Here is a 24,688-nt window from a genome sequence, read left to right as displayed (position 1 = left end):
AAAATAGAGAATACACACACGTCCTTTAAGAGACAGAATGACTCCCAAGATGAAAGCAGAAGAAGCTGTTAACATATTTTTAAATTAAAAGAAAGAAATGAACAAAACCCCAAAGTCAATTTGAAGGAGGTGGTCAGCATAAAAACAAATGAAAAAAAGCCTTACAGAGGTAAAATATGATCATGGATATCTGACCCAGAGAGAGACGGCAGCACAGACATGAAGACGTCGGTTTTAAAGGATGTGGTGTGAAGATGGCTCACCCCTCAGTTTCTTTGACTCTAATTGCACGTCACCAAGCAGCCTTCATCCAACCCTGGCTTATTATTACCTTTTTTGTGTGTGTGTGTGTGGTACGCGGGCCTCTCACTGTTGTGGCCTCTCCAGTTGCGGAGCACAGGCTCTGGACGCACAGGCACAGCGGCCATGGCTCACGGGCCCAGCGGCTCCACGGCATGTGGGATCTTCCCAGACCGGGGCACGAGCCCGTGTCCCCTGCATCGGCAGGTAGACTCTCAACCACTGCACCACCAGGGAAGCCCTATTACTTTCTTTTAAACTGAGGAATAATTTATTTCAGTGAAATGCATGATCATAAGTGGACAGTTTGATGAATTTTGACAAATATTTATGTCCATGTAACCAACACCTGGATCAAGATACAGAGTGTTTCCAACACTCCAGAAAGTTCCCTAAGGTCTCCATGTGGTGGACCCCCTCCCCCCAGCTCTGAGCCAAACGCTTTTCTAGCTCAGAGTGTGCCTCTTCCACGTAGCACCCTGTTTTGATGTTTGTTTGCACTGCTGCACGTGGTGAGCATCTATTCCCTCTTTGCTGCTGAGCATACTCTGCTGATGAATATAACCACTGTGTGTCACTGTCCTCCTGGAGATGCATGTTTGGGACGTTGACAGTTTGGGGCTCTTCCATTGACAGCTGCTGAGAAGAGCCTCACACAGGCCCCTGGCAGACACACGTTTTCATGGGTACAACTTCTGTGGCTGCTGGAGGGAAAGTTAAAGATGTGTGATGTGTAGCCGTAACGGTCCTCACCTTTTTCACTTGTGACTGAGACGAGAACAAGGGGGTCGATGCTCAAAAAGGTGAGCGTGATGATGAGCTTAACACAGGCGCTACCCGCATTGTCAAAGCAGAAGCTGGTCAGGTAGATGAAGGGGATGATAGAGGCATAGAGCGTTAGCATCAAGACAACAGCAGGGATGTTTTCTGGTGTGTAAAAGCTTCTTCATCATAGTACAAAAACACCACCTTTGGAAAGCAGGGTAGAATTTGGAAAAGTCACTAAGAGTCAGTCCTAAGCATTAGAGAAAGGATATGATAATCTTAATTTTAAAAATAAAGTAAATAGGGTGTTAGCAGTACTACATCGGCAACTCCCCTTACTCATCCGGCAGTGCAGAGACAGCTGGCTCTGCCCCTGGAAATCAGTGCAGTGAGATCAGGGGCTCAGAGGCAGAACAAAGGAGGACGTGATCCATTCTGCACAAATGACCAGGGAACCTCAAGCTGCACAACTCAGTCACCACCAAAGACTTGCAACCCTCAGTGCCCTGGTGAGCTATTTCTGGGCACTGTCCCCAAGGCACTGTCATTTACTAGCTTGAGGCAGCAGTTGTGGGGAAGCCACAAATTAGAGACCCTAGAGCTGGCCCCTCTGCTCCTTATGATACTGGGACTGAAATCATGTTTTACTGAGAGTCAGCAATGAAGGTGCTTTCACACCCTGTGTGGCCAATCAGGGGCTTAGCTGCCAGCCTGGACTTCAGGTAGGGTTCTGGTTCTTCACAGGGTCCCCAAGGCAAGCCCCCTGTGATGTGCAGGGGAAAGGCCTCAGCACCATGCAGCTCACCAGCAGCAGCAGAGTGGGGATGAGGAAGGAGATGAGGTCCCACAGCAGAGCGGAGAGCCAGAAAGTAGTCACATAAACGCCACTGATGCACTGGACCTGCTTGGTCTTGATGCATCTCTCTTTGACTGTCAAGATGGAGAAAGAGCTAGACAGGAAAGCCATTCCAAAAAGTAAGTTGATAACAAGATAATGTCCTTTAGGACCCCTGTAAAAGACAGGATATAAGGAGAAAGGTAGCCATTTAAGTAGAACTGCTCACAGCAACCATACTCCAAAATAACAATTTGTGATTAAAACAAAACAAAATTAAAAAAAGGAAGAAGTAGGTGGTAAAGGGAGAAGCACTGAGGAGGGAAGGAAAGTCATACATACTCGTACAAGATATTCTCCGAGGTCTCCTTGTTTGACTGAGGTTGAGGGTGGTTGAATACCGTTATTGAAGCCCTGGCACCAGAAAGCAACTTGAAGGGGACATTGTCCACCAGTGCCAGCGCCAGGGCAGTGGAATGGTATGCCTGGTTGTTGAACAGCGCTGTCACTATGGTGTGGTTCCCCACATCTTCAAAGGAAGCTGCCACTAGGTAGTTCTGATCAAAGACCTCGGGCTCCTCCTCTAACTTTTTCAGGAGGAATGGCTCTACTGAACGTAGTAGAGAGCAGACCATCCGAGAGCATCACACCAGGTCCAGTGAGGCAGAGAGGATTCGCCTTTGGCCTCCCCCAACCGCTGCTCCTCCTGGGTATCTATCTCATCACTAACCCCCGCCCACATCCGAAAGTGGGCTCCTCCTGAGATGGCCGTGCTCTGAATTCCAGTGATCCCCTTTGCCCACAGGGCTGCCTCCTGTCCAAGCCCCATGACCCCAGGGCATCAAGAAAGTTTTCCTTTCATTGACTGGAGCAGTATAAAAAAGTCTTGTCTAGTCATCTTTTAAATCTCAGCTCTGTCTACTCCCCTCCTCCCCACGGCCTTGACGCAGCCCAGGCCCCACCACCTTTGCCTGGACTGTGTGGCTCTAACAGAGCTCCTTGCCTCCTATCCAGTCCCTCCAGTCTCATGTGAAAGGACATGTCTGATCACACACACCCTACCCAACAATTTCAAGTGACTCCCCCCTGCTCTCGGGATAAAGCTAACCTCCTGCACACGACCTACAGTGCCCAACTGTTATCCAGACTCCACTTCCCGTCTTGAAGTTCTAGCCATGCCTAAGGACTCACCGTTCCCCATGCTTACAAATGCTCTTCTCATGGTTTGGAATGTTCTTTGGGTTACATTCCCCTGCTGTGGATCAGTACCTATTCACACCTTAGGCTCCTAACTCTGGAGCATCCTCTGGCCCTCCAAGGCTGAGACATGTCTCTGAGATCATCACTTACGGTTCCTTTGTATTGTAACTACTGTCACTTATCCATATGATCTCTGGGCTAGAAGCTCATCAAGGGCTGGTAATAATACTGTTCATCACTGGACTTCCAGCACACAGTGCCAGGCGAAATATATGACCCACTTAGAATTCTGGAATTTTTAGTGCTGGAAGGGACCTTCAATCACAGCAACAACAATAATGATAATTGAAAAAAAACCCCAAAATACCCACAATAATGATAATTGTACCAGTGGCTGAAGGTTACTGAGTGCCAGTGTTAACAGTGTGCAAAGCTCACGATAGGCACTCTCTCATGGAATCCTTCGATGACAATGTGAGGCAAGGTTTATTATTCTTTCCATTTTGCAGGAGAGGAAACCAAGGTTTGGAGAGGTAGGTCACTGTAATCCCAACCACTTTGCTACATCATCTTCTGCATTTGGTCTCTTTACTTTAGTTAAAAAAATGCTTAAAATTTTTATTTTAAATTAAAATATCACATAATTTTTAAAATCAAATAATTATATAAAACTTATAATGAGAAATGGCAGTGCCATGGCCTACCCATCACCATCCCTGGTACCTGCTCACCAGAGGCAACCACTTTGAAATCTTTTAGTTCATGTTTCTCTGGATTGCTAAATAGTCCATCTCTCTTTTGACATCCTATCTTGGATGCAAGGACTTTGTTCTTTTATGACTATCCCTGCCCCCTATGGCCTTCCCCTCCCCTCTCCTCCCCCTAGAGTTGTATCATAAATTCGGTTCAATCAATAGTCAGTTTTGATGTTACTATGACAAAGTAAAAATTATTCACAGCTGAACCAAGCAGTATATTATGACATGTTTCTTTTTTTGTACAACTTTCCCCCTCTGAAGTTAATAACGTTCTCCTTTTCTCATTTGCTTAGTTTTCTCTACATCTATCACTAAGTCATCCACAAACTCCCTTTGTGGGAGGGAGTGTAAATCTCTTCTTAATACATTCAAATGTAACAGAAAATTTATCAGTTTCATTTTTGGACATGCTTTAGTCCCTAGAAAGACACAACTTGGTCTCATTTCTAGGAACTCTCCCTTTCCTGTCGTTTGATTTTTGAAAGATGTTTTTCTGAGACTTCTAGCTATTCACTCTGACTTCAGGGAGCATCACGTGGCCTGGAAGCACATGGCTTCACTACAAGGAGCAATGGGCCTGTTTCCTGCCCTGTTTTCCTGGGCCTGGTACTTACTTAGCAGCTGCAGAGGAATCTGTTCTTCAGCCATGAGCATATCTGTAAAATGTTCTGAAAGCTGAGGACCCAGCCTGGATTTCAGAGAAATAAAGAATGGAACAATAGTTTGACCATATGTTTTTTAGGGTCAACTCCAATGGGACATTTTCCATGCTTGTACTGAAGTTGAGGAATGAGAGGCTGACCATAAGGATCACCAGAGGTACCAGGATCTGTATTGACAGCATCATCATCGAGTTGCACCAAGAATATGTAGCCCTTTTCAAGAACATGGCATAGAACTGTTGGCAGAGAAGGCTGAACTACAATTTAAAAAAAGGGGGAAACAACATTAACATAGTCACAGGTAGAAGCTGGCAGGCAGTTACGTGGCTCACGCCCAATTGTATTCTCTCATATTGTGTCTAACATTTTGATGATGTTAAAAATTGCTTCAGATTAAAATTCTTTGACTTAATTATTTGATTAACATTTAATGGCAGAAAAAGAAGGCACAGATTGGAAAGAGTCTGGAAGAGTAGCCTAAACAGATACCAAATATAAACATGATACAATTGTTTTTTACCTGCCAGATTGGCAAAAATTTTAAGTTGATGAGGATATGAGGAAAATGCCATTGCTGGCATTTTAATTTGGTATAACTCTTTTTAGAAAACAAATTAGCTGAATGAATAAAATTAATTTGATATTCACACAGTCTTTAATCTAGAAATTTTACTTCTAGTAATGTATCCTACAGGTATACTTGTGTAAGTATGCAGGACACGCACAGAGATGTCCCTGTGGCGTTGACAGTAAATGTCAAAGTGTGTAGTCGTGTGCACTGAGATCCCAAGATCTAGTGCTGGGCCCAGAGGCAGCAGACTGTGGAGGTGGGCACTGCATATGCTCCCACCCAACTTGTCTGTAGTGCTGCACTAGCTGGGGCAGGCAGCGGGGCCTTCAAGCCACAGGTGCCAGTGTTCCTTGTTCTCAAAATACCAAAAAATCCCTGAAAGTCTCTACCAAGCACCCCCCAAGTTTCCCACATTTGACATGATGGAAGCTCCTTTCCCCTCAAACATTCATTAAAAGGCACTGCTAATAACTCATCAGAGGTGGTGCTCTGAGAAATACTTCCTGGGAAGGTTCCAGAACTGTTTGCTAAAGCAAAGCCTGGCCAAGTAGAGGCCGGATAGATCCTTCCTGGGGGTTGGAGAAGAGCCTCCTGTATAAGACAGGCACTGGCCTAGATGACCCCCAAGACCCTTTCCAACTTGGAGGCTCCATGAATGGTAGCTTCCCCTTGAATAGGTGATTTAAGACTATGAAACAGTGAGATTAATCTCTTCACTAACCCACGAAAACCAGTCTCATTATTTTGCAACATACCTTATAGATAGCTAAATCAAGACCACTATATAAAATGCATATCAATATTCTTTTTTTAAGCATTAAAAGAATGTCCATGTACTTCATAAGAATATATTTTTAAAAATTTAAATTCCAGGTGGTACAATACATGATCTGTTTCACAGTGAAAAATTAAAAAGAAAGATTAAGTATGGGTTTTGGCCAGTAGATTTAATGCTTTTATTCTTTCTTCTTCCTGGTGAAAGGAATGGCCACGACTTTTTCTAGATCTTTTCTGATACTCCCTTCCATTGTGTTGATCCTAGTCAGAAAACACCAGCATTCTGACTTTGAAGTGGAGCAAAGAGCATGGTACTGCTGAAACCCAGCAGAGCCAATCTTTTAGGCCTAAAATCTGCACATTTTTTCTTAAGCCCCTATTAAAGGTTGATATATACTTCTTGACAGAATAATATCATGATTCCAAGACTGAAATAAAAATCTGCTTTCTTGCATACATTTGAAATATTTGCTCACCCCAGTGTTTGGTTGGATTGGTAGGCTGGACTGTATTGAGAAAATCCTTGAATGAAGACATTTAATTCTATTAACAGGAACTCTGCTAACCAGAGGGTGAGAATGGAAGGAGGGAAGCTTGATGATTTGTATATCTATACTGGAATCTACCAACTTACTAACCCTAAACCAAACCAGAAACAAAAAGAAATAAAAATTCTCAAAATCACAACACATTTCATTTTGTTTGGATTTAAAGAATGAAAGTTGTGTAAGATATAAAAAAAATAAGTTAGGACAATAATGAGAGAAAAAAGAGCTGCACCAAGATTCCATACTGCTAGCAAGTATATACTGGCTAGAAAATTCTTAAATAGGCACTAAATAAGAACTGAATTAACTGAGGCAACACTAGCATAAATAGATTTCATTATTTTCCTTAAAAGATACCACATACAAACTAAAACAAAAATATCACTAATATCTATTTTATGAGCAAAACTATAAATTATAAAATGCAGCATTGCTGACGCTCTAGGACAGGGGTTTGTAAACTATGGCCAGTAGGCCAAATCCAGCTCAGAAAGGATTTTACATTTTTAAATGGTTACATGTTTAGATGGTTATCTAAGTGACTTACGTAATACCCTTGATTATGCCACTAAACCTACATAGCCTGAAGTACTTACTATCTGGCCCTTTAAGAAAAAGTTTGCCCCCCACCCCCCCCACCACACACACACAACAAGGCAAAAAGATGTATTCATTGTTGGCAGCAAACTGTTAGGTCAAGAAACATATTTTTATTCATAGTCTTTGGGCCAGTTATTCTACTGCTGGGAATTTGTCACAACAAAATAATCCAGTAAACCGGTGACTCATTTTCCCTCTAGTACAGTTCTGCAAAAGACAGTGAATTAATTGTTATTTATTGCTGTGACACAGATTATCCCAAAATTTAGCGTATTTATTTATTTATTTATTTTAAAATCTTTTGGCCTTGCCACACAGCTTGTGCAATCTTAGTTCCCTGACCAGAGATTGAACCCACTCCCCTTGCACTGGGGGCATGGAGTCTTAACCACTGGACCACCAGGGAGGTCCTAGCATCTTAAAACAACAGTAAGCGTTTATGATCTCACGCAGTTCCTGTGGGTCAGGAATTTAGGAGTGGCTCAGCTGGGTGGTTCTGTCTCAAGGTCTCTCCTGAGGCTGTAGTCAAGCTATTGGCCAGGCTGCAGTTGTCTGAAGGCTGGACTGGGGCAGGAGGGTAAGCTCTCAGGGTGGTGCCCTTATGTGGCTGTGGGCGGGAGGCAGTAGTGTGTGGTTCTCTGTAGTTCTGACAAGAACATTGGTTGATGGTTTAAGTAACATTAATGATTAAGATAAAAGTGAAACAACAAAGATGTATGTCAGAACTTCACTCATTCATCCATGAGGTGAGCACCATTTTTGTTGGATTGAGTAACATTTTTTTAATACTGGAAGAGTATTTCCTCAAATTCTATTCTTAATGAAATTGCTTCAGATATGACATACTTTTAAGCTTAATTCACACTATTAACATTTTCTCAGTCGTTACTTTTTTAATCTAGACAATCAAAGCAATAAATTAAACCCCAATTTATAGTGTTTATCAATTTCCATGTTGTAAATACTCTCACCATGATTGATTTCAAATTATCAACATAACATTTCCATCATACAGATGTAAGTAGATGTAAAAATAACCTCAAGAGCACTGATAATAGTAAAATGTAGCCAAATCATGAGGAAATGAAGTTTTTATTATTACCTTTTATTATTACCTTTTGTGATTATTGTGATTGATAATAAGAAATATGTATTTGATCTTTGTCCTGGTTCTGGAATAGAGCGCCTAAAATCCTTATAAATTTCTAAGTGATGAGAGCCATAAAAGTGTCTTTTGTTATCTTAATGGGTGACTTTTGGAAAGCACCAAAGGATGGGGGTTGGTTGCCATGGGAAAAAAAAACAAGTGATTAGAGGGTTAGAACTTTTGACCACCTTCACCCAATTCCCCCACCCCTACCTCCAACCTCTGGCAACTACAAATCTGTTCTGTGTTTCTATGAGGTGTTTTTTTTTTTAAGATTCCACATATAAGTAAGATCATACAGTGTTTGTCTTTCTGTGTCTGACTTATTTCACTGAGCATAATGCCCTCAAGGCCTATCCATGTTGTTGCAAGTGTCAGGATTCCTTTTTTTTTTTTTATGGCCAAATAGTGTGTGTGTGTGTGTGTGTGTGTGTGTGTGTGTGTGTGTGTTTATCAATCACATTTTCTTTATCCATTCCCCTGCTGATGGACACTTAGGTTGTTTCTACAACTTGGCCATTATAAATAATGCTGCAATGAACATGGGGGTGCAGATATCTCTTTGAGGTAGTGAGTATATTTCCTTCAGATATATACCCATAAGTGGAATTGTTGGATCATATGGTAGTTCTATCTTTTTAAATTAATTTATTTATTTTTGGCTGCATTGGGTCTTCGTTGCTGCGCTCAGGCTTTCTCTAGTTGTGGCGAGCAGGGACTACTCTTCATTGCAGCGTATGGGCTTCTTATTGCGGTGGCTTCTCTTGTTGTGGAGCACGGGCTCTAGGCACATGGGCTTCAGTAGTTGTGGCATGTGGGCTCAGTAGTTGTGGCTCATCGGCTCTAGAGCACAGGCTCAGTAGTTGTGGCATGCAGGCTTAGTTGCTCCGTGGCATGTGGGATCTTCCTGGACCAGGGCTCAACCCTGTGTCCCCTGCATTGGCAGGTGGATTCTTAACCACTGCGCCACCAGGAAAGTCCCTCTATTTTTAATTTTTTGAGGAACCTTCAATATCAGTGTTTATAGTGGCTGCACCATTTTACATTCCGACCAACAGAACACAACGGTTCCCTTTTCTCCACATCCTGGCCAAAGCTTGTTATCTCCAGTCGCTCTGCCATTCTAACAGGTGTGAGGTGTTATCTCATAGTGGTTTTGATTTGCATTTCCCTAATGATTAGTGATGTCGAACACCTTTTCATGTATCTGTTGGCCATCTGAATATATTCTTTGGAAAAAAAGTCTATCCAGGCCCTTTGCCCATTTAAAAATTGGATTGTTTTTTCTTTTTTGCTATTGAGTTGTATGAATTCTTTATATATTTTGGATACAAACCCCTTATCATATAAGTGTCTGTGAATACTTTCTCCCATTCAGTAGGTTGTCTTTTAATTTTGTTGATCATTTTGTTTGCTGTGCAGAGCTTTTTTATTTTGATGTAGTTCTACCTGTTTATTTTCCTTCTGTTGCTTGTGCTAATGTCCTCCCTTTGATTGTGAGCTGGACCTAGTGACTAACTTCTAATGAACAGAATATAGCGAAAGTGATAAAAATGTCACTTCCAAGATTAGGTTACAAAATGAATGTAGCTTCCATCTTGGTCACGTTTTCTCTCTTTCTCTGATCACTCGCTGTGGGGGAAGCCAGTTGCCATATCACAAGGTCACTCCAGCAACCTGGGAAGAGGCCCACATGGTGAAGAACTGAGGCCAATAGATACCAAGGAACTGAGGTCAGCCAGCAACAACAGGAGTGAACTTGGAAGTGGATCCTCCCGCAGTTGAGCCTTTAGAGACTGCAGCCCTGGCTAACAGCTTGACTACAACCACCTCCCAGGAGACCCTCAGCCAGAACCACCTATCTACCAGCTCCTGGACTCCTGACCCACAGAAACTGTGAGGTAATAAATGTTTGTTGTTTCAAGGCTGCTAAGTTTTAGGGTAATTTGTTATGCAGCAATAGATAATGAATACAAGCCAAAAAGAGAGTATAACAGACATGAGCACCTGAAAGGGAAAAATCATGCATAAGTAGTAGTCCCAGGAGGAGTGGAAAGACAGGAAGGATCAGAAGAGAGATTGGTTGAGAATTTTCCAAAACTGACCAATGTCAGGAAACACATTGTGAAAAGTGGTAAAAATCCTAAGCAGAGGAACACAAAGAAAACCACACAAAGGCACATCACTGTAAAAATGTTGAAAACCTAAAACAAAGAAAAAACAATATTAAAAGCAGCCAGAGGGCTTCCCTGGTGGTGCAGTGGTCGAGAGTCCGCCTGCCGATGCAGGGGACGCGGGTTTGTGCCCCGGTCCAGGAGGATCCCACGTGCCGCGGAGCGGCTGGGCCCGTGGGCCATGGCTGCTGGGCCTGCACGTCCGGAGACTGTGCTCCACAGTGGGAGAGGCCGCGGCAGTGAGAGGCCCGTGTACCGCCAAAAAAAAAAAAAAAAAAAGCAGCCAGAGGTAAAGGACAGATTGCATTAAAAGTATAATAATAATACTGGCAGCTGACATATCAGTGGACATAATGGAAGCCAGAAGACAATAGAATGGAATGGATAAGCAAAAGTGATCTATCCATATGATAGAGTACTATTCAGAAATAAAAAAGAACAAGTATTTATTATAAACACCACAACATGAATGAACCTCCAAAAATTCTTCTAAGTGAAAGAAGCCAGACATAAAATACATACTATATGATTTTCTACATATGAATCCAAATGATTCCATTCTTATAAAATGCCCAGAATAGGTAAATATATAAAAACAGAAAGTAAACTAGTGGTTGCCTTGGGCTAGAGTTGGGAACAAGGAACGTTTGCTAATGAACATGAAAAATCTTTTCAGAGTGATGAAAATGTTCTAATATTGGATTTTGGTTATGGTCACACAACTCTGTAAATTTACTAAAAGCCATCAAACTTCATGGTATGAATTAATGATTAATGTTACAGTATGTAAATTATACCTCAGTAAATCTGTTTTAAAAAGAAGACAATAGAATTACATTGTAGAAGTGTTTAAAAAACCCTGCTAAAGTAAAATTCTATATCAAGGAAAAATTCCTTCAAAAACGAAGGCCAAAAATATATTTTCAGGCAAACAAAAACTCTGAGACTTTATCACCAGAAAATCTGCGCTAAAGGAAATAGATATTGTTTAGGCAGGAAGAAAACAGTTCTAGGTGGAAGCTTAAGGGTGAATGAAGGTTTAAAGAAAAATGCAAAGGGTAAATATGTGCTAAATTTATTTTAAATTAATTTTTATTGGAGTATAGCTGCTTTACAATGCTGTGTTAGTTTCTGCTGTACAGCAAAGTGAATCAGCTACACATATACATATATCCCTTCTTTTTTGGATTTCCTTCCCATTTAGGTCACCACAGAGCATTGAGTAGAGTTCCCTGTGCTATACAGTAGGTTCTCATTAGTTATCTATTTTATACATAGTATCAATAGTGTATATATGTCAATCCCAATCTCCCAATTCATCCCACCCCCCCTCCTCCACCGGTATCCATAGGTTTGTTCTCTATTTCTGTGTCTCTATTTCTACTTTGCAAATAAGTTCATCTGTATCATTTTTCTAGATTCCACATATAAGCGAGATTATAAATATGTGCTAAATTTAAATGAATACCGATTGCACAAAAAACAATAATGTATTATGGGTTTTTAAAAATACACAGAATTGCAATAGTTGAACGAAATAGCACATATCTCTGTAAGTAGAATAAATGGAATTTAAGTGTGCTATGTACCTTGCATTGTCTGGAATGTGATAAATGTACTAGTTTATTGTAAACTTTAATAAGTTAAAAATGCACATTGTAATCTTAGGATAACCACCAAGAGAACAGAAAAATAACTTACAAATTCTAAACTAACAGAGGAGAAAATATAAAGTAAAAAAAAAAAAAAACCCACTAAATCAATCCAAAAGACCAGAAAGGAAATAAGAGAATATGGAATTGGTGGGATAAATAGAAAACACTGAATAACATGGTAGATTCAAAACCAAATGAACTAGAATTTTTCTTAGTTGTAAAGGACCAAAGCTTCTATTTAAAAAGTAAAGATAGACAAATTAATGTTTTTTTAAACTTCAGCTATATTCTGTTTATAAGAAATACACCTAAAATATATGGCTACAGTTAGAATAAATGCAAAAGGATGGACAAGGAAAATATCCTTCAAAAATCAGGGAGAAATAAAATCATTTCCAGACCAAAATAACTGACAGTGTTTGGCACCAGCATAAAAACAGTAAAGGACGTGGTACAGAATGTACTGCAGGCAGAAGGAAAGTTACTGGAGAAGCACGAGGAGAAAACAGAAAGAGCTAACTATGTACATGAATTTAAATGACCATTGTCTTCCCCAAACAACAATAATGTTTTGTGGAGTTAAAAAAAGAGAATTAAAATATATAATAATAGTATATAAGTTGGTGATGGTGGAATGTGTGTGAATAAAATTCAAGTGTTCCAAGGTCTTAGTATTTTCCAGAAGCAGAGGAAAGATACTAATTCACCTGAGACTTTGATAAATTACATATGTGTATCTCAATATCTAGGCTTACCACTAAAATAAGAATATATAGTTTCCAGTTAGTGTGGGGTAGGGAGGAAAATATAGAGTGAGAAAAAATAATCCAGAAAAGGGAGAGAATAAGCCATATAGACTAAGCGGGACTAGTATAAAATATAAAATGATAGATATAAATTTTAATATATCATAAGTAATACTCGTAAATAGCCTACATATTCCATTTAGAAGACAAATATTACCAGACTGGGTAAAATACTCACCTGTTCTTCTTGCCACTTTATGGCCTAGTGTGGCCTCTTGGGTAGTTTACCTGGAATGCCCCCTCAAAGCCTTCCTAGCACTGAGCCAGCATCCCTGCTTCATTACATTCAAATAGCTTGGTGGATGAATCAGCCAATCTCAGAGCTGCCCTAACTTGGGAAATCTTTTTAAATGAAATAATAAACCTTCCTAATAAACCAGCTGAGTGTGGGTTATCTGTTACTTACAATCAAAAGTATCCCAACTGGTATAATATTTTTTTTTATTTTCATTCCTAGAAATTTATGTTAAAATTTTGTTTGTTGGGTGATATTACATTCAATATTTTCTGCATTAACCAATATCCCTATTACTGGAAGTACTAGTCAGAGGCTGGAAGACCATTCAGTGAGGATGTTATAGAAAGGATTCAAGCACAGGGCAATGTTTAAGATCCCTTCCAACCCTAAGATTCCTGGAGTCTATAGTTTTGTACTTGCTTACCGAATGACGACTTCTTCCATAGTGGTGACGGAGGCCCCAAAGCCGGCAATGCCCAGCTCTTCCTGCCTCAGTTCCAAGTCAGTAAATAGAGATTCAAACCTGGGATGGAAAAACAGTTTTATTCCTCAAAGGTGGAAGGTGAATCCCTCATTATCACCATTGGCTTTCTACAGAGGAAAAAGCATGGGCTATGGAGTCTAGAATATTTTTGTTCAAATCTCAACTCGGTCCCTCTCTTGCTTCATGCCTCTGAACTTGAACAATGAGCATAATAGCATTTACTTCAAAAACTTTCTGTAAGGGGCTTCCCTGGTGGCACAGTGGTTGAGAGTCCGCCTGCCGATGCAGGGGACACGGGTTCGTACCCCGGTCTGGGAGGATCCCACATGTTGCAGAGCAGCTGGGCCCGTGAGCCATGGCCATTGAGCCTGCGCGTCCGGAGCCTGTACGCCACAATGGGAGAGGCCGCAACAGTGAGAGGCCTGCATACAGCAAAAAAAAAAAAGAAAAAAAAACTTTCTGTAAGGATAAATCAAACATACATCTAGCACATTGCAGATACAAAGTAAATATTAATTAATCTCTTTTATTTTGAGCAAGAAGAAATAACAGTACTATTTTTGGAGTGCTTACTAAATGCCAGGGGCCATTCTAAGCCCTTTTCCATTTATTAACTCTGTGAATCCTCTCAACAGCTCGCTGAGGACAGTGCTGAGAAGGCAAATAACTTCCGTGGGAGCCTGGCAACAACTGGACTGGAAGTCAGCCACACCTACTAGATTGCCCATAGTAGTCAGCCTGCCACAACAGAAGAGCACACATAGCTCACATAGGAAACACCTGCAGAGCATAGAGCACTGGTGACCAGACAGGAATGCACCGCTGGGATGCATAGGATGTGATGTCCCCTACCTAAGGCCACTTCTCCAAGATCAGGAAATGTAACCAATCTATCAAAAACGTAAAAATAAAAACAGCTGGAATTAGGCAAAATGAGGTGACAGAAGAATATTTTTCAAATGAAGGAACAAGAGAAAACCCCAGAAACAGAACTAAGTGAAGTCGCTTAACTGATAAAGAGTTCAAGGTAATTATCCTAAAGATGCTCAAAGAACTCAGGAGAAATATGGGTGAACACAGTGAAAAGTTTAACAAGGGGTTAGAAAATATGAAGAAGAACGAAACAGAGCTGAAGAATACAATAATTGAAGTAAAAAATACACTAGAAGGAATCAACAGTAGATTAAACAATACAGAAAAATGGATCAGCTAACTGGAAGACAGAGTAATGGAAATCACTCAAGCTGAAATAGAAACAAGAATTTTTTAAAATGAGGACAGTTTAAGAGACTTCTTAGACAATATCAAGTGTACTAACATTCACATTACAGGGGTCCCAGAAGGAAAAGAGAGAGAGATAAATGGACTGAGGACATATTTGAAGACATAATAGCTGAAAACTTCCCTAACCTGGGAAGGGAAACAGATATTCAGGTTCAGGAAGTAAGAGAGTCCCAAACAGGACCAACCCAAAGAAGACCACACCAAAACACATTGTAGTTAATATGGCAAAAATTAAAGACAAAGAGAAAATATTAAAAGCAGCAAGGGAAAAGCAACAAGTTATGTAAAAGGGGACTCCCATAAGGCTATCAGGTGACTTTCAGCAGAACCTCTGCAGGCTAGAAGGGAGTGGCACAATATCTTTAAAATGATGAAAGGGAAAAACCTACAACCAATAATACTCTACCCAGAAAGGCTGTCATTCAGATTTAATGGGGAGATCAAAAGTGTTACAGACAATAAAAGCTAAAAGAGTTCAGCACCACAAAACTAGCTTTACAAGAAATGTTAAAGGGACTTCTCTAAGCAAAAAGAAAAGGTCACAAGTAGAAATGTGAAAATTATGAAAGGAAAAATCTCATTAGTAAAGGCAAATATACAGTAAAGGTACTAAATCAACCACTTATAATGCTATTAGGAAGGTTAAAAGACAAAAGTAGTATAATCATCTATATCCACAATAAGTAGTTAAGGGATACACAAAACAAAAAGATGTAAAATATGATGTCAAAAACAGTAAACATTGGTGGGGGGAAGTAAAAATGCAGAGTTGTTAAAATACGTTCCAACTTAAGAGATCAGCAACTTGAAATTATAGATATAGATATATAGATATAGTTTGCTATACATTAACCTCATGGTAACCACAAACCTAAAATCTGTAATAGATATACTCACAAAAAAGAGAAAGGAATCCAAATAGAACAATAAAGATAGTCATCAAATCACAAGGAAAGAGAGCAAAAGAAGAAGAAAGAAACAAAAAAGAACTACAAAACAACCCCCAAACAATTAACAAATGGCAATAAGTACAAAGCTATCAATAATTACTTTCAATGTAAATGGTCTAAATACTCCCATCAAAAGACAGAGTGGCTGAATGGATACAAAAACAAGACCCATTTATACGTTGCCTACTAGAGACTTCAGATCTAAATACACACACAGACTAAAAATGAGGGGATGGAAAAAGGTATTCCATGCTAATGGAAATAAAAAGAAAGCCAGGGTAGCAATACTTATATCAGACAAAATAGACTTTAAAATGAAGACAGTAACAAGAGACAAAGAAGTACATTATATAATGATGAAGGGATCAATCCAAGAAGAAGATATAACAATTGTAAATATATATGCATCCAATATAGGATCACCTAAATACATAAAGCAAATATTGACAGACATAAAGGGAGACATTGATAGTAACACAATAATACTAGGGGACTTTAACTCCCCACTTACATCAATGAACAGACCATCCAGACAGAAAATCAATAAGGAAACTCTGGGCTTAAATGACACATTACACCAGATGGACTCTCTTTCTCTGTGTGTGTATATATATATATATATACATACATACATATATATATATATATATATATATATATGGAACATTCCATCCAAAAGAAGCAGAGTACACATTCTTTTCAAGTTCACATGGAATATTCTCCAGGATAGATCAAATGCCAGGCCAAAAAACAAGTCTCGGTAAGTTTAAGAAAACTGAAATCATATCAAGCATCTTTTCTGACCAAAACACTATGAGACTAGAAATCAACTACACGAAAAAAACTGCAAAAACCACAAACACCTGGAGGCTAAACAATATGCTACTAAACAACGAATGAGTCACTGAAGAAATCAAAGAAGAAATTAAAAAATACCTGGAGACAAATGAAAATGAAAACACAATAATCCAAAATGTACATGATACAGCAAAGGCAGTTCTAGAGGGAAGTTTATAGTGATACAAGCCTACCTCAGGAAACAAGAAAAATCTCAAATAAACAATCTAAACTTACACCTAAAGGAACCAGAAGAAGAAAAATAAACAAACCCAAAGTTAGTAGAAGAAAATAAATCATAAATATTAGAGCAGAAATAAATGAAATAAAGACAAAAAATAGAAAATAATCAATAAAACTAAGAACAGTTTCTTTGAAAAGATAAAAAAATTGATAAGCCTTTAGCCAGACTCATCAAGAAAATAAGAGAGAGGGCCCAAATCAATAAAATCAGAAATGAAAAAGGAGAAGTTACAATGGACACCACAGAAACACAAAGGAATATAAGACATTACTATGAACAGTTATACACCAATAACATGGACAACCTAGAAGAAATGGACAAATTCACAGAAATGTACAATCTCCCAAGACTGAAACAGGAAGAAATAGAAAATATGAACAGACCAATTACCAGTAATGAAATTGAATCAATAAAAAACAAAACAAAACAAAACAAACCTCCCAACAAACAAAAGTCCAGGACCAGATGTCTTCACAGGTGAATTCTACCAAACATTTAGAGAAGAAAAATCCTTCTCAAACTATTCCAAAAAATTGCAGAGGAAGAAATGCTTCCAAACTCTATCTACAAGGCCCTGATACCAAAACCAGACAAAGATACAGCACAAAAAAAGAAAATTACAGGCCAATATCACTAATGAACATAGATGCAAAAATCCTCAACAAAATATTAGCAAACTGAATTCAACAACACATTAAAAGGTTCATACACCATGATCAAGTGGGATTTATCCCAGGGATGCAAGGTTGGTTCAATATCGGCAAATCAATCAATGTGATGCACCACATTAACAAACTAGAGAATAAAACCATATGATCATCTCAATAGATGCAGAAAAAGCTTTTGGACAAAATTCAACATCCATTTATGATAAAAACTCTCCACAGCGTGGATATAGAGGGACCATTCATCAACATAATAGGGCCATATATGATAAGCCCACAGCTGACATCATACTTGACAGCGAAAAGCTGAAAGCACTTCCTCTCAGATCAGGAGTAAGACAAGGATGCCCACTCTCACCACTTTCATTCAACATAATATTAGAAGTGCTGGCCACAGCAATCAGACAAGAAAAAGAAATAAAAGGAATCCAAACTGGAAAGGAAGAAGTAAAACTGTCACTGTTTGCAGATGACATGATACTGTACATAAAAATTCGAAAGATGCTACCAGAAAACTACTAGAGTTCATCAATGAATTTGGTAAAGTTGCAGGATACAAAATTAATACACAGAAATCTGTTGCATTTCTATACACTAACAACGAAAGATCTGAAAGAGAAATTAAAGAAACAATCCCATTTACCATCACATCAAAAGAATAAAATACTTGGGGATAAACCTACCTAAGGAGTCAAAAGACCTGTACTAAGAAAACTATAAGATGCTGATGAAAGAATTCGAAGGTGACACAAACAGATGGAAAAATATACCATGTTCTTGGATAGGCAGAATCAATATTGTGAAAATGACTATACATAGAAAATCCTCAAGATGCCACAAAAAAAACTACTCATCAATGAATTTGGTAAAAGTTGCAGGATACAAAATTAATAGACAGAAATCTACTGTGTTTCTATACACTTACAACAAATTATCAGAAAGAGAAATGAAGGAAACAATCCCATTTACTGTCACATAAAAAAGAACACAATACCTAAGAATAAACCTACCTAGGGAGATAAAAGACCTGTACTTGGAAAACTATGAGACACTGATGAAAGAAATTCAAGACAACACAAAGTGGTGGATATACTGTGTTCATGGATTGGAAGAATTATTATTATTAAAATGACCATACTACCCAAGGCAATCTAAAGATTCAATGCAATCTCTATCAAAATACCAATGACATTTTTGACAGAACTAGAACAAATAAGTCTAAAATTTGTATGGAAACACAAAAGGCCCCAAATAGCCAAAGCAATCTTTAGAAAGAAGTCTAGAGCTGGAGGTATCATGTAAAGCTACAGTAATCAAAACAATATGGTACTGGCACAAAAACAGACAAATAAACCAATGAAACAGAATACAGAACCCAGAAATAAACCTATGCACCTATGGTCAATTAATTTACAACAAAGGAGGCAAGAATAGGCAATGGGGAAAACACAGTCTCTTAATTAAGTTGTGCTGGGAAAACTGGACAACTACATGTAACAGAGTGAAATTAGAACATTTTCTCACATCATATACAAAAGTAAACTCAAAATAGATTAATGATCTAAATGTAAGACCAGAAGTCATAAAACTCCTAGAAGAAAACATAGGCAGGACACTTTTTGACATAAATCGTAACAATATATTTTTGGATCTGTCTCCTAAGGCAAAGGAAACAAAAGCAAAAATAAACAAATGGGACCTAATTAAACTTAAAAGCTTTTGCACAGCAAAGGAAACTATTGACAAACAAAAAGATAAACTACTGAATGGGAAAAAATATTTGCAAATAGTATATGACTGATAAGGGGTTAATATCCCAAATATATAAACAGCTCATTCAACTCAATATCAAAGAAAAAACAACCTGATTTTAAAATGGGCAGAAGATCTGAATAGGCATTTTTCCAGTTTGGATGGAAGGGTGTGAAAGCCACTGTGAAGTAGACTAAGTAATGCATGGGTGATGAGATAAAGCAGGCAACATGCTTAGCCCATTTTAAGAGAGTTTTGATTGTGCAGGGTTGCAGGGCATGGAGTGGTGGCTGGAAAGACAGGTAGGCTCAAGAGAGTGTTTTTCCAGATCACACTAATATGTTCATGGAAATGACCCAAAGAGAGAGAAGTTGGTGATGTAGATGAGAGAGGAAATTATCAAACAAGTGAACTCTTGAGAAGGTGAGGTGGGTGGGTACTTGAGCTGGTGTTGAAGCAAGCAAGTTTGTAGGTTTGTGATAGGGATAAAATAGAGTTCTTGTTGGATGGTGTTTATTTTCTCAATGAAGTATAAGGTAAGATTCCTCTCTGAAAGCAACATGAGGACTGAGGAGAGGGAGAGAGGGAAGTGTTGGGAACCAATTTGAGGTCTAAGATAATTACAGGGCTGACTTCTGCTCCCACCCCACATCAGAAATCCACTTATAACTTTATAGTCAGCCTTCCATATCCAAATGTTCCACATCCACAGATTTAACCAAATGGGGATAGTGTAGTACCATAGTAACCTATTTATTGAAAAAATCTGTGTATAAGTGGACCCACACAGTTCAAACCTGTGTGGTTCAAGGGTCAACTGTAATTTAAAGGAAAATCAAGTAAAATCTTCATCTGAGCTCAGTTACTTGGGTGCATGTAATTAGAGTTCACACAATCAAGGGCCCCTCTAAAGCCATCTCAAAGAATTTGATTTTAACCTGAAGGCAACTGGGAACCATCAAGGGTTTTTAAGGAGAAGGAAACATGATCAGAGTCCTGTATTTTCAAGTGCACTCTGGCTGGGGTGTGGTGTCTTTCTAGGAAATACCAAAGGCCTAGGGATCCAGACCATTACAGCTTCCAGTGCCCTTGGCGAGGACAGGGATAGGAGAGACAATTGTACACTCAGTACATGGAAACAATTACTCCAGACGTCTCAGGTATGGCATACTTGTGCACGCTCTCTTTAGGAAGTATAAATGTTATTTCTTCTCCAGTGCTAGACTGGAAAATTGCATTTGGTGTGTGTTGATAAATCAGATGAGAAATCTTCTCCATGTTACAGTGAGGTTTTTTCACTAAAGTCATATAATATCCTGCACCTGAAACAACATTTAAAAGATCATGAAACAGTTTTACCCTTTTCAGTCACATTTAGCATTCTATATCCTAGAACAGGATAGCTCCACAGGACAGGGAAGCTGGTGAGCCCTGCAGACTTGAATTTAAACCACAGTGAACTTGCCTTTGAAGGTCTGTAATGCTACTCTTGAGTCTTACCTTCTACTCCATAGTTGGGAGGTGATAATAGCACATTTAGCAATGCTAGGCAAAATAAAGGAGGGTTGTATTAAGGGCAACACTCTCTTTAAGTGATAACTAATGTGGGGAAGTGAAAACTTAGTAGGTAGGGGCCTTGGACATTAAGGTTAAGAACAAGTATACCTCTATCATAATTAAATTATGTTTTTGAGGATACATACCTTATGGTATTCTAAACATTCTTTCAGAAATTACTAGTAACACTTGTTACTACACTGCTTGCAATGCACTCATTCAACAAACGTTCACTGAGCTCTTATGATGTGACAGGCACTCTTCTAGGTACTGAGCACATAGCAGTGGACCAAATAGTCAAAGATCCCTACTCTCAAGGGGCTTTCATTAAAGGGATGTGAGACAGATAATAAGATAAATAAGTAAAATTTAGAGTATATTAGTGACAAGTGCTAAGGCGAAAGATGAACAGGGGAGGGGATACAGAGTATTGGGGATTGTGACTTTAAACAGGGTCACAAGGAAGGCCTTACTGAAAATGTGACATCTGTAAAAGGACTGAAGACCTAAGGAAGAGGAGAAGCCATGACAATATGTGGCCCGGAGGAAGGAGCAGGCCCAGTATGCTGGATAAGAAAGGGGGCCATGAGGCAGGAGCAGACCAAAGCAGCTGAAGAACTTTAGGAAATGTGGTCGGGGTAATAGGACCAGGCAAAGCAAGGCCTTTGGGCCACTCCCAAGACTCTGCCTTTTCCTTTCAGTGGGACAGGAAGTCATTGGTGGACTGAGCAGAAGAGTGACACACTCATTCTGACAAATGGGCAGAGGCCAGGGGTGGGTTAGAAGCAACTGCAATAATGCAGGTAGAGGGACGGCAGCCTGGACCAGGACGCTAACAAGTGGTAGAGGTGGGAGGAAAGCAAGTTCACTAGAGTTTGCAGGTGGATCAGTTATGGGCTATGAGAGACAGAGGATCAGGGAGCCCCCAAGGTTCTGGCCAAGCACCTAGAAGAATGGAGCTGCCGGGCTTCCCTGGTGGCGCAGTGGTTGAGAGTCCTCTTGCCGATGCAGGGGACACGGGTTCGTGCCCCGGTCCAGGAAGATCCCACATGCCGCGGGGCAGCTATGCCCGTGAGCCATGGCCGCTGAACCTGTGTGTCCAGAGCCTGTGCTCCGCAATGGGAGAGGCCACAACAGTAAGAGGCCCACATATAGCAAAAAAAAAAAAAACAGAAAAAAAAGAATGGAGCTGCCTTTACTGTGGGGGAGATGGTTTGGCAGTAAAGAGCTGGAGCTCAGCTCTGCACAGGTTTTGGACAAGTCTTTCAGGTCTGTTCACCGTCTATGTGGATGTGTGGAGTAGGCAGTTAAATACACAAATCTGGAGTTCAGTTGAGAGGTCCAGCCAGAGATACATACGTTTTTCAGCCAGGTAAGTATTTAAAGTCAGGACACTGGATGAGATCACTAAGTCAGTGGGCAGAGGAAGAAAAGTAAAGCAACCAAGGCATTTCCATGTTTAGAAGTAGAAGTGATGCAAAGGAGCATTCAGAGACATAAGAGGGAAACACAGAGGTCTGGGGGTCCAGGAAAACAAGGGGAGGATGTTTGTGGTGGGATGCTGATGAGGAGCACACCCAGTTGTGGAAATAACAACTCGCACTTTTGCATGCACTAGCTCCCACTTTGAGGAACATGGTATCTTAATCTCCGTTTTATAGATCAGAAAACTAAGGCCAAAAAAGGATGAACTAACTTGGTAGAAAGGATGAAGAGGGAGTAAACTACCAGAGTGGAACTCAAACACAGGCCTTCTAACTCCAAGTCTCAGAGATTTTTTCTGCTTCATTCCTTCTTCGTTCTCACAAGCCCCTCTGCCTGGGGCCTCGGGTCTCTACCCACAGCTAGCAGAACAGGATGTCTAGAGAAGACCTCTCCCTGCCTGATCTCAGGGGCCCTTCAGGAACGTTACCAATGGATACTTTCTCCAGCACACTGGGCCAGCAACGCTGACCCCACACAGAATGGAGTTTTGGCTGCCTGCCCGGGGCCGCTCACCATATTTCTGCTTCAGGAACAGAGATGACCCACAGCACTGCAGCTCCCCCTTGGCCATGATGGCGATGCGGTCCCCCAGCAGGTTGGCCTCATCCATGAAGTGGGTGGTCAGCAGGATGGTGCGGTCACTTTTGTGCTGCTGAGGAAGGTCCCAGATGGCCCTCCTGGAGATGGCATCAACGCCTGAGGTTGGCTCATCCAGCATCAGCACCTGAAGGGCAGAGGAATGACCTTGTGATGACGGCAGAGTCACGTCCCAGGCCCCGGCTGGCTGCACTGCAGGCCCTATGTGACTGGAGGTCAATGAAGATTCAGCAGTACCACCCACACGAGACTGCCCATCCAGGGTGTCCAGAGCTGAGGTGCCTGGGCCATGGCTGAAGGGCCTGCAGCCAGCCCAGGCCAAGTGGGAACTATAAAGTGATACTTCTGGGCCCTGCTGACCCAACGTGTTTGTCTACTGCATGTGGGGGCCCTGACCTGTGTCTTTAAGGAAGCCAGGCCCTGCCGCCCCCTACCTTGGAGCCTGCGATGAGGGTGATGCCGATGAGGGCGATGCCAATGGAGAGCTTGTGTCTCATTCCCCCACTCAGGAACCTGCTCCGGGAGTCCCGTTTGTCCTCCAGACTGAGGATGTGCAGCACACAATTGATTTCTTCAGGGCACTTCTGGCACAACAAGTCTTTCAGCTGAAATAGCAGAGGACAGAGATCTGGCAGCAGCTTCTGACGGGAGGCTGGCTCGTCCAACAAGCATTTTGCTTGAACAGCAGTCCCCCCTTATCTGAGGTTTCGGTTTCCACAGTTTTAGTTACCCACTACCCACAGTCAACTATGGTTTGAAAATATTAAATGAAAAATTACAGAAATAGGGGACTTTCCTGGTGGCGCAGTGGTTAAGACTCCACCTGCCAATGCAGGGGACACGGGTTTGAGCCCTGGTCCAGGAAGATCCCACATGCCACGGAGCAACTGAGCCCGTGCGCCACAACTACTGAGCCTGCATGCCACAATTACTGAAGCCCGTGCATGTAGAGTCAGTGCTCTACAAGAGAAGCCACCGCAGTGAGAAGCCCGTGCACCGCAACGAAGAGTAGTCCCCGCTCACCGCAACTAGAGAAAGCCCGCGCACAGCAATGAAGACCCAATGAAGAAGCCAAAAAATACATAAATAAATAAATAAGTATTTAAAAATTATAGAAATAAACAACTCATAGTTTTAAATTGTGCGCCGTTCTGAGTATCCTGAACTCTGAAATCCTGTGCCATCCGGCTCTGTCCTGCTCGGGATCCCCAACCATCGACATCGTCTGCCCTTGACATCCAACCGTCGACGTTGTCATGACTTGATGATCCAGGATCACCTGGAGCAGATGATTCTCCTCTGATGTATTGTCACTAGGTCAATAGCCTAATGCTGTGTCACAATGCTTATATCATTCACCTGACTTCATCTCATCACATGGGCATTGTATCATCTCAAATCACAAGAAAGGTAAGTACAGTACAATAAGATATTCTTAGAGAGAGAGAAAGTGAGACCACATTCACATAACTTTAATTACAGTACATTGCTATAATTGTTCTATTTTATTATTAGTTATTGTTTTGGTTTTTAAAATTTTTTTTATTTTTTAACATCTTTATTGGAATATAATGGCTTTACAATGGTGTTTTAGTTTCTGCTTTATGACAAAGTGAATCCGTTATACATATATATATATCCCCATATCTCTTCCCTCTTGCGTCTCCCTCCTTCCCACCCTCCCTATCCCACCCCTCTAGGTGGTCACAAAGCACTGAGTTGATCTCCCTGTGCTATGCGGCTGCTTCCCACTAGCTATTGGTTTAATGTCTTACTGTGCCTAATTTACAAATTAAA

General features: G+C 40.5%; 1 protein-coding gene across 1 annotated transcript in view; it reads right to left on the bottom strand.

Annotated features, from left to right (window-relative positions):
* Nucleotides 1-24,688, bottom strand: part of LOC132437657 (ATP-binding cassette sub-family A member 17-like) — an 80,658-nt gene that overhangs the window by 18,693 nt on the left and 37,277 nt on the right. The window contains 7 exon segments of the mRNA XM_069541383.1: nt 1,054-1,227; nt 1,230-1,269; nt 1,871-2,075; nt 13,461-13,559; nt 20,424-20,574; nt 22,808-23,018; nt 23,326-23,567. Of these exon segments, the coding sequence (XP_069397484.1) occupies nt 1,054-1,227; nt 1,230-1,269; nt 1,871-2,075; nt 13,461-13,559; nt 20,424-20,574; nt 22,808-23,018; nt 23,326-23,567 (1,122 nt within the window).

This window comes from Delphinus delphis, chromosome 15 (assembly GCF_949987515.2).
Source record: "Delphinus delphis chromosome 15, mDelDel1.2, whole genome shotgun sequence".
Lineage (NCBI taxonomy): Eukaryota > Metazoa > Chordata > Mammalia > Artiodactyla > Delphinidae > Delphinus > Delphinus delphis.
This window is presented reverse-complemented; position numbering and strand designations above follow the sequence as displayed.